Raw genomic sequence first — 15,808 nt, 5'->3', positions numbered from 1 at the left:
GACATGCAACTCCAAGTCCAGCCGTGAGGAATTCAAGCACCATGGGACATAACCAAGAGAGCCAGCGTAAAGACAGTGATAGTTGCTAAAGGAGACTGGAAGGCAATAAGCATTCATTGGCGATGAAGAGGGTCACCACGTCATGAGGAAAAGGTTCGACTCACCGGAAAGATGTAAGATTTTTAAACTTGAATGTACCTGACAACATATCTTCAAAACGTCTATATAGCAAATTGACAGAGCTTCAAGAAAATGGAAAACAATCCACCATCGCCAGGGGAAATTTTTTTTAACAAATTTCTCGGTAATTATTAGATCGACCTAATATAAAATAAAAAGGCTAGTTTATCATTTTAACAGTAAATTTAATAAGCTTAAGCTAATAAGCATACATACATTAGACCAAAAGTTGGAGAACAATCTTTTCAAGCACATATGGACTATTTACGAGTGTTGATCATATGTTAGGTCTCAAATCAAGACTCAACAGGAGACTCCTGGCAAAGACGGCAGAGTGGGAGGACCCTAAATGGATCTTGTCCCATGGGTACAACTAGACAACACTCACATCAGTGCAGACAACCCCAAAAATGACCCAAAGACTGGCAGAAGAGCCTCCACAACTAAATGTCGAGAAGAGGCCACATTAAAGAGGGTGGAAAGGGTAGAGACATGGTGTGGGCTAAACCCCACAGGTCTGGCTACCAGAGGGAGGGAGCCATGGTTTCAGAGAGGGGCAAGAAGCAGATTATCACACTGGGGAGCCTACTTGGTTCCTTGAAAATGGACGAACCTCTTGCCAGAGTCGAGAGAGAGAGAGAGAGAGAGAGAGAGAGAGATCGTAAATAAACAACCCCCCCAAAAGAGGAAAAGTAACAACTGACACCACAGAAACACAAAGAATTGTAAGAGAATATTAAAAAAAATTCTATGATGACAAATTGGACAATCTAGAAGAAATGGATAAATTCCTAGGAACATATAACCTACCAAAACTGAATCAGGAAGAAGTAGAAAATTTCAACAGACCAATTATCGTTAATGAAATTCAATCAGTAATCAAAAAACCCCCAATAAGCAAAAGTCCAGAGCCAGATGGCTTCACAGGCAAATTCTACCAAACACACAAAGAAGAGTTAGTACCTGTTCTTCTCAAACTATTACAAAAGATAGAAGATGAAAGAAAACTTCCAAATGCATTTTATGAGGCCAGCATTACTTTGATACCCAAACCAGATAAAGACACCACTAAAAACCAGAGGTACAGGCCAGTATCTGATGGACACAGATGCAAAAACCCTCAACAAAATACTAGCAAACCAAATCCAACAATACATTAAAAAAACAAAACAAAAACATTCACCATGATCAAGTAAGATTTATTCCTGGGTTCAAAGAGTGGTTCTGTATTCACAAAATCAATGCGACATATCATATCAATAAAAGAATAAAAGCCTTATGATAATTTCAATAGATGCAGAAAAAGCATTTGACAAAGTACAACATCCATTCATGATAAAAACCCTCCACAAGATAGGTTTAAAGGGAATATACCTCAACATAAGAAAAGCCATATATGAAAAGCCCACAGTGAACATCATAATCAGTGGTGAGAAACTGAGAGTCTTTCCTCTAAAGTCAGGAACAAGATGCCGATGTCTGCTCTCACCACCGTTATTTAACATAGTATTGGAAGTTCTAGCCACAGCAATTCGACAACATAAATAAAAGGCATCCAAATTGGTAAGGAAAAAGTAAAACTATCACTCTTTGCAAATGCCAGGATACTATCTATAGAAAACCCTACAGACACCACCAAAAAAATACTAGAGATGATAAATGAATTCAGTAGGATCACAGGATACAAAAGTCAATGTACAAAATTCTGTTGTATTTCTATATACTAATAACGAAGTAGCAGAAAGAGAAACTAAGGAAACAATCCCATTTACAACTGCACCAAAACCAATAAAATCTCTAGGAACAGAAGAGGTGAAAGACCTATACTCTGAAAACTATAAAATACTGACGAAAGAAATTGATGACGACACACCAAAAAATGGAAAGACATTCCATGTTCATGGATTGGAAAAACAAATATCGTTAAAATGTCAATACTACCCAAAGCAATCTACTATTCAATGCAATCCCTATCAAAATACCAAGAGCATTTTTCAGAGCTAGAACAGTCCTAAAATTTGTACAGAACCACAAAAGACCCCGAGTAGCCAAAGCAATCTTCAAAAAGAAAAGCAAAGCTGGAGGCATCACAATTCCAGACTTCAAGTTATATTTCAAAGCTTCATTAATCAAAATAGCGGGATACTGGCACAAAAATAGACATAAATCAATGGAACAGAGTAGAAAACCCAGAAGTGAACCCACAACTATATGATCAATTAATCTTTGACAAAGCAGGAAAGAACATCCAATGGGAAAAAGACAGTCTCTTCAACAAATGGTGCTGGGAGAACTGGACAGCAACATGCAGAAGGATGAAACTGACCACTTTTTTACACCATACACAAAAATAAACTCAAAATGGATTAAAGACCTAAATGTGAGATCTGAAACCATAAAAACCCTAGAAGGGATCACAGGCAGTAATTTCTTTGACATCAGCCATAGCAACATTTTTCTGATATGTTTCCTGAGGCAAGGGACACAAAAGCAAAAATAAACTATTGGGACTTCATAAAATAAAAAGCTTCTGCACAGCAAAGGAAATAATCAGCAAAGCTAAAAACATCCTACTGAATGAGAGAAGATATTTTCAAATGACATACCTGATAAAGGGTTAATATCCAAAATATATAAAGAACTGATATAAGTCAACACCAAAAGAACAACTAAACCAATTTAAAAATGGGCAGAGAACATGGACATTTCTCCAGAGAAAACATCCAGAGGGCCAACAGATACATGGAAGATGCCCTCAACATCACTCATCATCAGGGAAATACAAATCAAAACTATAATGAGATACCACCTCACACCTGTCAGAATGGCTAAAATCAACAACACAAGAGACAACAGGTGTTGGCGAGGATGTGGAGGAAAAGGAACCTCGTACGCTGTTGGTGGACGTGCAAACTGGTATGGCCACTGTGGAAAACAGTGTGGAGGTTCCTCAAAAAGTTAAAAATAGAACTTCCCTACAATTCAGCAATTGCACCACAGGGTGTTTACCCACAGGATACAAAAATACTAATTCAAAGGGATACGTGCACCCCAATGTTTTCAGCAGTATTATCTACAAGAGCCGAATTAAGGAAGCAGCACAAATGCCCATCAACTGACGAACAGATAAAGAAGGTGTGGTCTATATATACATGATGGAATATTAATTGGCCATAAAAAAAGAATGGAATCTTGTCATTTGCAACAACATGGAGTGAACTAGAGAGTATAATGCTAAGTGAAATAAGTTAGAGAAAGACAAATACCATGTGATCCCATTCAGATGTGGAGTTTAGGAAAGAAAACAAATGAACAAAGGAAAAAAAGAGAGAGAGAAAAGAAGAAACTGACCCTTAGGTATAGAGAAGAAACTGATGATTACCAGAAGGGAGATGGGTGGGGGGAGGAGTGCAACAGATAAAGGGGATTAAGAGTACATTTACCATGGTGAGCACCAAGTCATGGACAGATTTGCTGAATCACTATATCGTACGCTAATATAACACTAGGTTAACGATACTGGCATTAAATTTAAAAACTTAAAAAGACTCTACAAATTTTAGGAGAACCTGAAGGAAATAAATATATGAGTAAAAAGTAAGGAGAGAGAAAGGGAACATGTAACAGAGAGGATCAATAAAGCCAAAAGTTCATTTTTTAAAAATAATAAACCTGAAAAATATTATTTGAGAGTCGTTGGAGAAGATGTAAGAAAAAACAGGATAAAGAACATTTATGGATGATAAGGGAACACAAGTACAAATAAAGAAAAAAATAAATTATGAACAACCTTATGCTACAGTGTTTAAACAGAGGAAATGGAAAAGTCCTAGAAAAATAAAACTCCTTAAGAAGAAGTTAAAAAACTCTATAGCCCTATAACCATTACAGAAGTTTTTAAGAAGTCTCTACAAAGAACACCCGGCCTAGAGGGCTTTACAAAGTCTACTAAACATTCAGGAAAACGAAGTTTTGATCTTACAGAGACTTCCAGAGAACGGAAAAGGAAGGAACACTCTCCACCAGATGTCATGAAGCCAGCCCAACCTTGATACCAAAACCAAACAAGGACAGAAGAAAGGAAAATCACAGTACAAGCTCACCCATATACAAAAACGCAAAAGCCCAGGCAGCAACAGATGTAACAAATATTAAACAGAAAATAAGCTATGCCAAAGTTGGTTTGTCCCAGGAATTAAACTTGATTAAATATTGGCAAATGTAAGATTAATAGAATCACAATTAATTAATCAAGATTAATTAAAGAAGAGAGAACTATTTCAACAGATGCAGAGTTCAATCCATAAGAAGTTAATTCATAACAAAAACTACTAGCAAACTGAAATAGAAGGGAATTACCTTGAGTTGATAAAGGATAGTCACAAAACCCCACAGCAAATATTATACGTGATGAATTTGGAAAGCATTTTCTTCAAGATCACAAACAAGGTAAGCATGTTCAGTATCACCACTTTTTTAATGTTTATTTATTTTTGAGAAAGAGAGAAACAGAGCATGAGCAGGGGAGGGGCAGAGAGAGAGGAAGACACAGAATCCGAAGCAGGCTCCAGGCTCTGAGCTGTCAGCACGGAGACTGACACGGGGCTTGAACCCACGAACGGTGAGATCATGACCCGAGCTGAAGTCAAACGCCTAACCAACTGAGCCACCCAGGTGCCCCACAGTATCACCACTTCTACGGAACTGAAAACATTAGCCAGTGTGATGCACCAGAAAAAGGAAATTTCTGGAGGAAATAGGAAAAGCAAAATGGTGACAATCTGTAGCTGAGGCATTGTGAGTCTGCCGTAAATTTGAAAGCATCTCCAGATACATTTAAATTAGTTGCTGGATACAAAAGTCAAAATTAGAAAGTCACTTGCATTTCTACACAGCAACAATCAATTAGAAGATAAAACCGGTACCAAAAGTTACCACTTATGGTAGCAAATAAAAAGCCTCTGCAACCAAATCAAATAAAATATGTAAGACCTTGATGACAAAACTTGTGAAACTTTAAAGTCATTAAAGAAGAGTTAAATAAACTATATAACAGATTTATGGATAAGAAGACTCAATATTGCAAAGCTGTAAATTCTCTTCCGATGGAGCTCTAGATTCAATAAAATTCTAATAAAAATTCCAACAAGATTTTTCTCAGAACATGGCAACTTGCTCCTATCACTTGACTTGAAAGAGCCAAGGCAAAAGAATATGCAAGGTATGTCTGAAGAAAAAGGACAGGCTGAGAGACCAGCCCTACCACGTCAAGATGTGTTATAAAGTCACTGTAATTTTTCAAAATCAGTATTGCTCGCGGACAATTAGATCAATAGAACAAAACAGAAAGCCCAGAAATGGACCCAAATACATCTGGAATTTAATTTATGTCAGAGAGGGCATTACAGACCTCTCTGAGGAAAGGGGAGGCTATGGATAAGTGCCCTGATCTGGAGACGATCAGTTCTGTCTCCAGAAAGAAAGAAAATCAGATTTTATCTCAGAATATACAAAAGATTAACTCCAGGTAGATGAAAGGCAAAGTTTAAAAAAATAAAACTATAAAAGCTCTTGAAGGCTAAGTAGGAGAATAATCTCACGCCCTCAAGTAGGGAAGGATTTCTTAAATAAGACATCACAAGTACAAATTACAAAGGAAAAGACCGATATATTCAATTACTATAGGTTAAAATTAAGTTCTGCTTATTGAAACACATCATAAGTAAAAAGACATGCCGCACACCGTAAAAAGATATTTGTAACAAATAATGATAAATGGACCAAACATTAGGAGCCCTAATATGCAAAGAACACTCAGAAACAAGCAAAAAGGATAAGCAAACCAACAGAAAAATAGGCCAAACACCAAATCGGATTTTCACTTACTATCAAACACGAACAATCCAATATGAAAGAACGTTCAACCTCATTATTAGTCATCTGGGAAATGCAAATTAAAACTTTAATGAGGTACCATTACACACCGAACAGGTTATTTTCAAGTTGGACAGTACCCAGCATTGGAGAAAATGTAAACGTCAAAAGAAAAAAAATACATATAACTACCATATAAAACTGCGGAGAGCAGAAATTGGGAAGACCTTTCTGAAAGTCTGGGCTTGCTTAGTGGAGTTAAACATGCACATGCCCTACGACCCACCAATTCCATGTCTAGGTGATTATGAGAGAGGTTCCTCTCTGGTGTACGTACAGAAACGTTCATGGCAACGCGATGTGTGAAGCAAAAACACTCCCTATGGCTTACGTATCCATCCACGTGAGAACAGAGTAATTCACCTGCTCTGCCCATGAAATGGATACCATGTAGTGGTGAAAAATGAATGAACTACCGCCAAACACATCCATGTGACTGTATCTCAGAAACAGAAACAAACAAAATTTGAGGAATACATGCTATACGATTCTATTTATCTAAAGTTTAAAACCGTGTACTACTGGGGCGCCTGGGTGGCTCAGTCGGCTAAGCGTCCGACTTCGCCTCAGGTCATGATCTCTCAGCTTGTGGGTTGGAGTTCTGCGTCGGGCTCTGTGCTGACAGCTCGGAGCCCGGATCCTGCTTCGGATTCTGCGTCTCCCTCTCTCTCTCTCTCTCTCTGCCTCTTCCCCATTCATGCTCTGTCTCTGTCTCTCAAATATAAATAAACATTTTTTTAAAAACTTAAAAAATGTACTATTTTGTATATGGACACATCCCTGTGTTTTAGACTATAGAGAAAAGCAACAAAATGATTAACAGGAAACCCACAGTAGTGGTTACCCCAGTGGGAGAGAAGTTGAGGAGGGAGGGCAAGGAACTTGTAAGATTCCAGTAAGGCTCCATTTCTTAAGCTGAGTGGTAGATGCACAGGTGTACATCATCTTTTTTTTTTTATATATATATAAATTATGCATTTTTAGGGGCACCCGGGGTGGCTCAGTAGGCTGAGCATCCGACTTCAGCTCAGGTCATGATCTCACGGTTCGTGAGTTCGAGCCCTACATCAGGCTCTGTGCCGACAGCTCAGAGCCTGGATGCTGCTTCGGATTCTGTGTCTCCCTCTCTCTGCCCCTTCCCTGCTCATGCTCTGTCTCACTCTGTCTCTCAATAATAATTTAAAAAAATTTTAAAAATATGCATTTTTACATGGTATAATTCACAAGTTTAAAGAATCTACTTAGAACGTTCTAATCTGCAGTTTTACCTTTTAGAATTTACAGGTTTACAATTTTACATTTATATTTTCTAGAGGGATAAGAAGGGTCAATGCCATTTAGGGAACACATATGTGAGTGTACTTGCTCTTACCAGTGCCGTGCGAGGTAATTAAAGTTAAACTCAAACTGGCTCAACACATCTCCTCCTAGGGTACAAGAAAAATATGTACATTTGGTCAGTCAGAGACAAGATGTAGCATGCTTCCTTAACACAAATTTGGATAACCCAGGTTATTTATCACATCATCACACGTTTCTGTTTGTTGTTTCAGATACAGGCATATCTTTAAGAAAAAGGCGATCTTTTATATCTTAGGCAGTGAAACATATGAATTAAGAAAAAATACCCATGTTAAGAGTTTTTCACTTGAAGGAAAGACAAGCCATGAAAGTTCTTTAAAAACCCCATTCACCATCTACTTTGGATATTGGGAGGTAATTTACTATGGGAAAAAATGGAAGATGCCACTTTAAAGCTGAAATATTAGGTGATATTAGGTAAGGAGTTTCAACCTGATATAAAGTAAAGCTTTTCTAAATTATGACACAAGTCAATGATGAAATGTGATTTTTTTAAATAAAAAAATACACATACGCAACTTTTCGGAAATACATTTCTATGTTAAAGTATACCCATACTATGAATTATTAAGATAGCTAGTTAGTATATGTACTGGTAAGATAGGATAAAAAAATACATATTTTACTTTAAATATTTGGGTTTTTTAGTATAAGTTGAATTTTACACACACACACACACACACACACACACACAAATGAGAAAGAGATAATGCACCAAGGCTACATGAACTATGCACATCTTTGCCCAAGGATGCTCCCAGAAGCATTACTTACTATCTAGACCCCTGCCTGTTTATTAGTCGTTTCACAAAGTGACTTAATACCTATTTCATAGAGTATGAAAATTACATTTTTACTCAAGGGAACCACATGACCAGTTCTAATTCATCATGAAATGGTCTCAATTAAGGAGAAAGAAGCAAGTTACTAAAATAGGGGAAAAAATACAGAGTTAAGATAGTGACTCCGTAGCAAGTGAGATATAACCACTGCAAAAGAAAATTTGGCAAGTGTAAATAGTACCGAAGTCACCAGCCGAATGTGCCTCCGAATAAGAGCCATGAAAATCAACCTGAAAAAGAAAGAGAAACACCCGATGTGTGTGTATGTATACATCACAAACTGTAGCCCAAACCCCTACCCCACAGCCAAACCAGTAGTGGGAAGGTGACTGTCTGTCTAACCAAATGAAATGCTAAGGGTACATATGGATGGACTCAATTTTCAAAACCATGTTTCATTTTCTTATTTTATTTTACATTAATAAATATCTATTACATTAAAATGCTTATTTTATTTGTTCAAAACTATATTGGCCGCTGAGTTGTATACCTGTTGTCTGGTAGTAAATAAAGCTATTGCAAATGTTTGCGCCTCAGAGGATATATACACAATCTTGACTGAGTCCAAACATAAGCTTCTCACAGAATGGTACTAATGTCAACTGGTGACCAGAAGGGACTTCCAGAAATAAGTCACCAGGTAAGATCATCATTTTCAGTTTGGGGAATGGCGTTTTCATACAGAACATTCAAAAAGATGGGCAAAATGGCTGAAGTGGGGGAAGGAGGCACAGGCTTCCAGTTAAATGGATTAATCACGGAAATAAAAGGTACAGCATTGTACCTTTGTACCTGTGTACTGTACTGTACACAGTAATGGTAGTATAGTGGTGTTGTGTGGTGACAGATGGCAGTGACACTTGTGAGCTCGGCATAATGAACCGAGACATCCAATTGCTATGTTGTACACCTGAAATTAATATAACAGCCTATCGACTACACAAAAAAATTTAATTTAAAAAGAAATTTAATTTAATTTAATAAATTAATAAATTTAATTTAATTTAAATTAATTTAAAAAGAAATTTAATTTAATTTAAAAAGAAAATTTAATAAAAGAAAAAACAAACACGTGGAACCATTACTTTCAAATAGAACTAAGTGGCAGGTCTTCACATCCTTATTAATACACAACATGAATAAAACATGAAATTTCCCCAATATTGTTTGTGACTAAACAGAACATCACATTTATCGCCGTTTTCAGTGCACATTAGTGAATGGCTAATGCCTGTGTGATGAACGTATAGGCAGCAGGAAGATTAAGAGGCATAAATCGTAATGGATGGAAATCTAACAAATCCTGCTTTGGGCAAGAAATCTTGCTTCCAAACAATAGCCAAATTATGGAAAGAGCCCAAATGTTCCTCAACTGATGAACGGATAAAGAAGATGTGGTTTATATACACAATGGAATACTACTCGGCAAAGAGGAAGAATGAAATCCTGCCATTTGCAAGAACGTGGATGGAACTGGGGGGCGTTAGGAGTGAAATGAGTCAGAGAAAGACAGGTATCACATGATTTCACTCATACGTGGATTTTGAGAAACTTAACAGATGATCACAGGGGAATGGAAGGAAAAATGAGATAAAAACAGAGGGAGGCAAACCATAAGAGACTCTTAAATACAGAGAACAAACTGAGGGGGTGGGGTGCAGGGGAAAGGGGAAAATGGGTGATGGGCATTGAGGAGGGCACTTGTTGGGATGAGCACTGGGTGTCGTATGTAAGAGATGAACCACTGGGTTTTACTCCTGAAGCCAAGACTACACTGTATGTTAACCCACTTGAGAATAAATAATAAATAATAAATTGTTCTTAAAATAAATGACATGACCTCTGAATAATCTCAAGTTCTCCTCTCCTCTAAAAGGGTGAGTTTTTAATCCTGGGTGGGAAACACTCCCATAGCATCATTAACCCAAAGACAGGTACTCACGGCTGCCATTGTCCTGAGGAACCCTTGCTGGATCCCCAAGCTGTGCCAGCTGACATCGGCCACCATGTGAGAGGTGATTCCCAACAAGAACGCCACCAATTTCTCTGTGTCCTGCCAAAGAAGCGAATTAGAGTCCTAGGTGCTTGGGTTTGTCTATACAAATCCTATTAACAGTTTTAATAAGTATGATTTTCATTACTGAGACTTAAACACTAAAATTAGAGGCAGGTACATTGTAGTTTCCAGTTACAAAAACCACAAAGGACTCTTCAAAATATTTTACGGATTTCAGATTAATTACCCTTGGAGCAAAACAGTGAAGTGACATAGCCCAAACATTTTTAAGTGGTTTATTCAGATATTAACTAGCCACATGCTATGTTTGGCATTGAAGGTATGCAGGGGTGGGGGTGGGGGTGGGGGGCAGCCCTCCCAGAGCCTGGCGTGGGGACAGGGGACAAATGGAGTAGATGCAGACATAAGCAAGGGACTCGGCGGGTCTAGAAGAGAATTTCTTCTTGGCTTGAGGGCCGTGCCTACCTTATCCCAAGGAAGAGGATAGTTCTCTCGGATGTAATGAACGCTCGCATTCAGAAATGGGGTCCAGTGAGTGCTCTCAGACACATCATGGAATTGCCCTGATGAGACAAAGGTGTCAGGAGTCTTTCTTTAAAAGCTGGAGATTCCCAAATCTGCCACCACTGCTGCCCGCTACGACCCTCCTCCTCCTCCCCTCCGAGTCTCTTAGTTTCTTCTGTTGATGTGCAGGGGAAGCCTCTAGAACAGAAGAGCCAGCACAAAGAGAGAGAGAAAGGAGCCTGAACTGGCTCACAGCATCTTGAAATCACCTGGGCTGCCATGGAAGCTGGAAGGGTTTCCAATTCTGTGCTCTAAAGGGAAGGAGAGGAGGGGGCGCCTGGGTGGCTCAGTTGGTTAAGCATCCTACTCTTGATTTCAGCTCGGGTCATGATTGCTCGGTTTGTGAGATCGAGCCCCACATCAGGCTCTGCACTGACAGGATGGAGCCCGCTTGGGATTCTCTCTCCCTTTCTCTCCGCCCCTCCCTCAAAACAAAATAATTTTAAAAAAATAATAAAGGGAAGGAGAGAAGGGGTGTGTGGTTTGAGGGGAGGTGCAGTGGGAGGGGCGTATAGGTGTGGGGGGGTGTATATGTGCATGTGTGCAATCTCCATCCATCACAGTCCACCCCACCAGCACAAAAGACAACAGTAGATACACTCCAAAGGCTTTCAAGCATTTTAATTTACAACAATTGTTTTATAATGGCACCGGCCCCAAGCATCAGCTGAGTGTCTTAATTCCCTTTATTTCCACAGCGGGGATAAAAAAGACGGGACCAGACATCTACTCGAAAACTCCCAAAGCCACACATTCTTCCTGGGGTGTCCAATGTCACGAGGGGCAACTGAAGCCAAAACTCCAGAGTTTAGGTCCCTCAGTTCAAGTATTTTCACTGTCGCTAAAGTAAAAACAGCCTGACCAGTTTTCGATCATTGGTTTTTGTGGAAATGATTTTCAGAGACATTGCAACTAAGAAATTTGATTTGTGCTAATGGTTTTCCTAGAGATAAAACTTATAATTCCTATTTTACAGAACTCAGTACAAATCCAAAATTAAGTACAGAGGTAACCATTTTTGACAAACCTCCCCTTAACCAAATTGCCTTTTGTTCCCCTCTGGAATCTGACCAGAAGCAAAAGAAAGCCCACTCAGGGCCTGGGGGTGGGGGTGGGGGTGGGGGTGGGGGGGTGGCAGCCAGCAGGTACCTGTCCCCACAGCCAAGCTGTGTTACAGGAGTCGGCAGGGTTCCTTCCATTCCTGGCTAGGATGGTCCTCATTGTTGTAGTTACAGGATTTGTTCAGTACTAGGTAAAGTGATGCAACGGGAGTGTAAAAACAAAGCTGTTTCTTTGGCAGCTGAGCATTTGAGAACATTTGCTTTCGAAAGATGCCATAAAAGTGAACCCCTAAACACGAAAGAGACAGGTGCTATGGAAGTAGGTATGTGTGAGACCAAGGGGAAATCTGGAAAATTTCATAAAAGTCTAAGTAAGAGGAGTCTACATCCAATTCCTCATAATTGGTACATATTTCATAATTTTTTTATTTTTTTATTTTTTGAGAGAGACACAGAGTGCAAGCAGGGGAAGGGCAGAAAGAGAGGGAGGCACAGAATCCGAAGCGGGCTCCAGGCTCTGAGCTGTCAGGGCAGAGCCCAACTCGGGGCTCAAACCCATGAACCATGAGATCATGACCTGAGCTGAAGTCATGCTTAACTGACCCAGGCACCCATATTTTATAATTCTAAGCGACCTCACTGATGAATTGGTCTGTGCTGTTTGGGGGAGGGCATCTACCACTGTGGGAAAAATGGAAAATTCAGGAGAGTGGGGACCCCTTTTATACTCTTCTCAAAGCCTGCAGTACTGTGTGTTTAATTGGTCTCTTAAAATGGCACATAGTTAAGCAAGTTTTCTCAAATTTAATTGACAAAAAAAAAAAATCTTTTTACTTCTTTTTTATGGAAGAGATCAAGGAACTGTTAAATTATCGAGACATTATAGCTCCCTGAACACAGTGTTGGGAAGGGCTAAAGAGGAAATAGGTTTAAAAAAAAAAAAAGCTGTAACAAGCAGGCAAAACAGTAACAAGATTAAGAAAGGATAGTTAACAGACTAAGAAGGAAACAGAAGAAAAAAAAGAAAAACCCAACCTTCCAAACGTGAGAAATACAAAAGCTTAGTTATCTGGGGTCATGACTACAGGTGTGGCACTAAACATTCCACTGACCCTACGAGCGTCACTGTATTCAACCAAACATTGGGATAATGGCTATGACTCCAAGATTCCAAAAATGGTTTACGTGATGACCAGCGTACTGGATGTCTTCTATTTGTCCCTCGGATCCACGGTCACCCTTCTCTGCCCCACCCTGTACCCCTAGGACCTGTTCAACTGGTCTCGTTGCCCTCCAGCTTTGCTTGGGTTGGGTTTGGCCAATGGGGAGAGCACAGAGGAGATCAAAGAGAAGGGAGAGAGAGACAGATGGGGGTATTCGTTTTCCCAGCTCCCCTGCTGTGGGGTCACAGGGACTGGCTGTGTCCCCAGCTGAAGGTCTGGCCCCAGCAAGTGGTCCCCCATGCAGCAGCCTGTCCACTAACTGCCCCCTCCCTGCACTATCCTCCCCAGTTCTCTTATATTGTGCCCCTGTCTTTGTAAATGGTCACCTTATAAAACACCCCAAATCACTCCACTGGGGAGCACCTTCCATGACTACTGGGGACTCCGAATGACACACCCATGAGCCCAATTTGCTGATAACACCACCTCAGGTCTGCAGAACACTTGACAAAATAATACGCACTAACACCAACAAAAATCCAGTAAAGAGGCAAGCAGGCATTTTTACTACGTTACAGGTGTGGAAACAGACTCAACACGGCCAAGAGTTTTTGAAAGTCACATGCTAACAGAACAAGAACCCAGACCCTTCAATCTCTTTCAAAATGTTTTCTCTTCCGCCACAAAGCAGTAAAGTAAGGGCGCACAGGATCGTGAAAATTCTCAGAATTTCCATGCTCAAGTAGGTAAGGTTTGGTTATGTAGAAAATGCAGCTAACGCGAACCAACGATAGTGGAAAATATAATGTGTCGTGTGTTTTAAATCCTAGCCATTCCTACCGCTCAAGTGAAGGTGACATCGTGTGGTCTGTAACACTCCACCTTACCTCTTTCGCAGATGCTGGGGTAAAACGCATCAGGAAACACGGCTCCCGCCTGATACGCGTCCTGGTGTTCAAGCAACAGCTGGGGAGCAGGAAAACGGAGAGATGAGGGGCAAGGGGCAGCAGCCTGGGACAGGCCCACCAACAACAGGAGGATGGAGGGCAGGCATACGTGATAATAAAAACTCACGCGTAATCCAAGACAACGCCCTCCAATGGAGAACCTTGTCCTAGCAAACACAGGCGGATCAAGGAGTAGCAAAAATCACTTATTTGCTCCGTTCACCCAACAGAGCGGGATTTCCCCCAGGCTAGTTCGCCAACTGCTTTGTAGAAGGATTTTCAATGATCCGGTGAAAAATCAGTGAGAGAGAGGAATACAGACATACATACGTGTACATAAAATACGCACATACACACAATATACGCACATATACATTTACACAGTTGACCCTTGAACACAGATTCGGACTGTGCAGATCCACTTATTTTCTCATTAATGGTCTCTTTACCTTGCTTTATTAGAAGAATACGGTATATAATACATATTATACAAAGTAAGTGTTAATTGACTCATCAGTAAGGCTTCTGGTCAACAGGAGGCTATTAGTAGTTAAGTTTTTGGGGCGTCAAAGTTATATTTGGATATTCAACTGCCTGGGGGATTGCCCCCACCCCGCCCCCACAGTCCCTGTGTTGTTCAAGGGTCGACTACGTACACACAAGTTTATAGCTGCTACCTGTGCTTTAGAGTAAGATTATGTCTTTTGCGCTTGGGGGGGAGGGGTCTTCCTTGGGTGACTGGCTCACTCCATTCCATTCTGACCCCCTTCAGGGGGCCCCAGAGGTCTCTAGAGGCTAGAAAGCAAAGACTACATTTCCCAGACTCCATGGTGGAGCCCCCTCTCCCCCTCTGCTTCTTCAGCTAGCAGGAGAGTGCCTGGTTTTGCAGCAGAGGTCGGAGGGGCCCAGGTGTTCACAGGTAGAGTACAGAGCACCTATTTTGCTAGTAATGAACATGGCTGAGGTGACAAGGTCCTGGAGCCAACAGTCCAGATGGTGGCTTCCTACTCTCCAGACTGTGTAGGAGGCAGTCGGATCTGGATCTAGCAACTGGGGCCGTGGCTGTTTGACTAGGCACAGGTGACCCTGGCAGGCCAGTTCCGGGTGTCGTTCTGGGAGCCCTTCCTGGATGCTCAGCCCAGAACCTGCTCTTCGAGCGCTCACACGTCGTCAGCACGGAGTTCCCCAATCCTGGGCATTGAGCCCCTCTCAGCAGAAGCTAGCCAGAGGGGTTTCTATGATCTGCAGATGAACTCTGATGGCCAAAATGGGCAAAGTAAAAGCTTGGCAACCTAAACTTCTTCATTTCTCCACAAGGACTTACTAATCCCCCCTGCCACCACGATGTTTGGCTCAGAGATGCACGTTTGATGAAAGCTAGCTCAGTTAGAGCCCTCGCCGAGACTCCTCATCTCGAGCCATGGGGGAGACACCCTCTTCCCTTCAGGAATTTTCAGCTTGAAGGCTGAGTTCTGGATGGCCCGTGTCCCCCACGGGGAGAGAGACCGCCACTTGACCTGTGGGTGGAGCTCTGCTCCAGGGCTGTAAGTTACGTGGGCCCCTAAAGTCTCCTTGTTCTCTAAAGGTAGCTCGGGTTGGACTTTTGTCACTGCAAAATAATAGTTACCTTCATTGAATATTTACCTTGTCAGCCACTGTCCTAGTTACTTCACATGATAAAGACTCTAGGTGAGGGAGAGCCCGTTACTTAACATTAAAACAGAATTCTGAAGTAAGT

General features: G+C 40.8%; 1 protein-coding gene across 1 annotated transcript in view; it reads right to left on the bottom strand.

Annotated features, from left to right (window-relative positions):
• The window catches only part of GPLD1 (glycosylphosphatidylinositol specific phospholipase D1), a 61,233-nt gene that overhangs the window by 31,856 nt on the left and 13,569 nt on the right, over positions 1-15,808 (bottom strand). The window contains exons 4-8 of the mRNA XM_042937775.1: positions 14,011-14,089; positions 10,801-10,898; positions 10,261-10,371; positions 8,500-8,548; positions 7,487-7,541 (exon numbers count right to left, since the gene is read on the bottom strand). Of these exons, the coding sequence (XP_042793709.1) occupies positions 7,487-7,541; positions 8,500-8,548; positions 10,261-10,371; positions 10,801-10,898; positions 14,011-14,089 (392 nt within the window). The remainder of the gene's footprint in view (positions 1-7,486; positions 7,542-8,499; positions 8,549-10,260; positions 10,372-10,800; positions 10,899-14,010; positions 14,090-15,808) is intronic.

This window comes from Panthera leo, chromosome B2, assembly GCF_018350215.1.
Source record: "Panthera leo isolate Ple1 chromosome B2, P.leo_Ple1_pat1.1, whole genome shotgun sequence".
In the NCBI taxonomy this organism is placed as follows: Eukaryota; Metazoa; Chordata; class Mammalia; order Carnivora; family Felidae; genus Panthera; species Panthera leo.
Note: the sequence above shows the minus strand (reverse complement) of the source record. Positions and strands in the feature narration are given on the sequence as shown.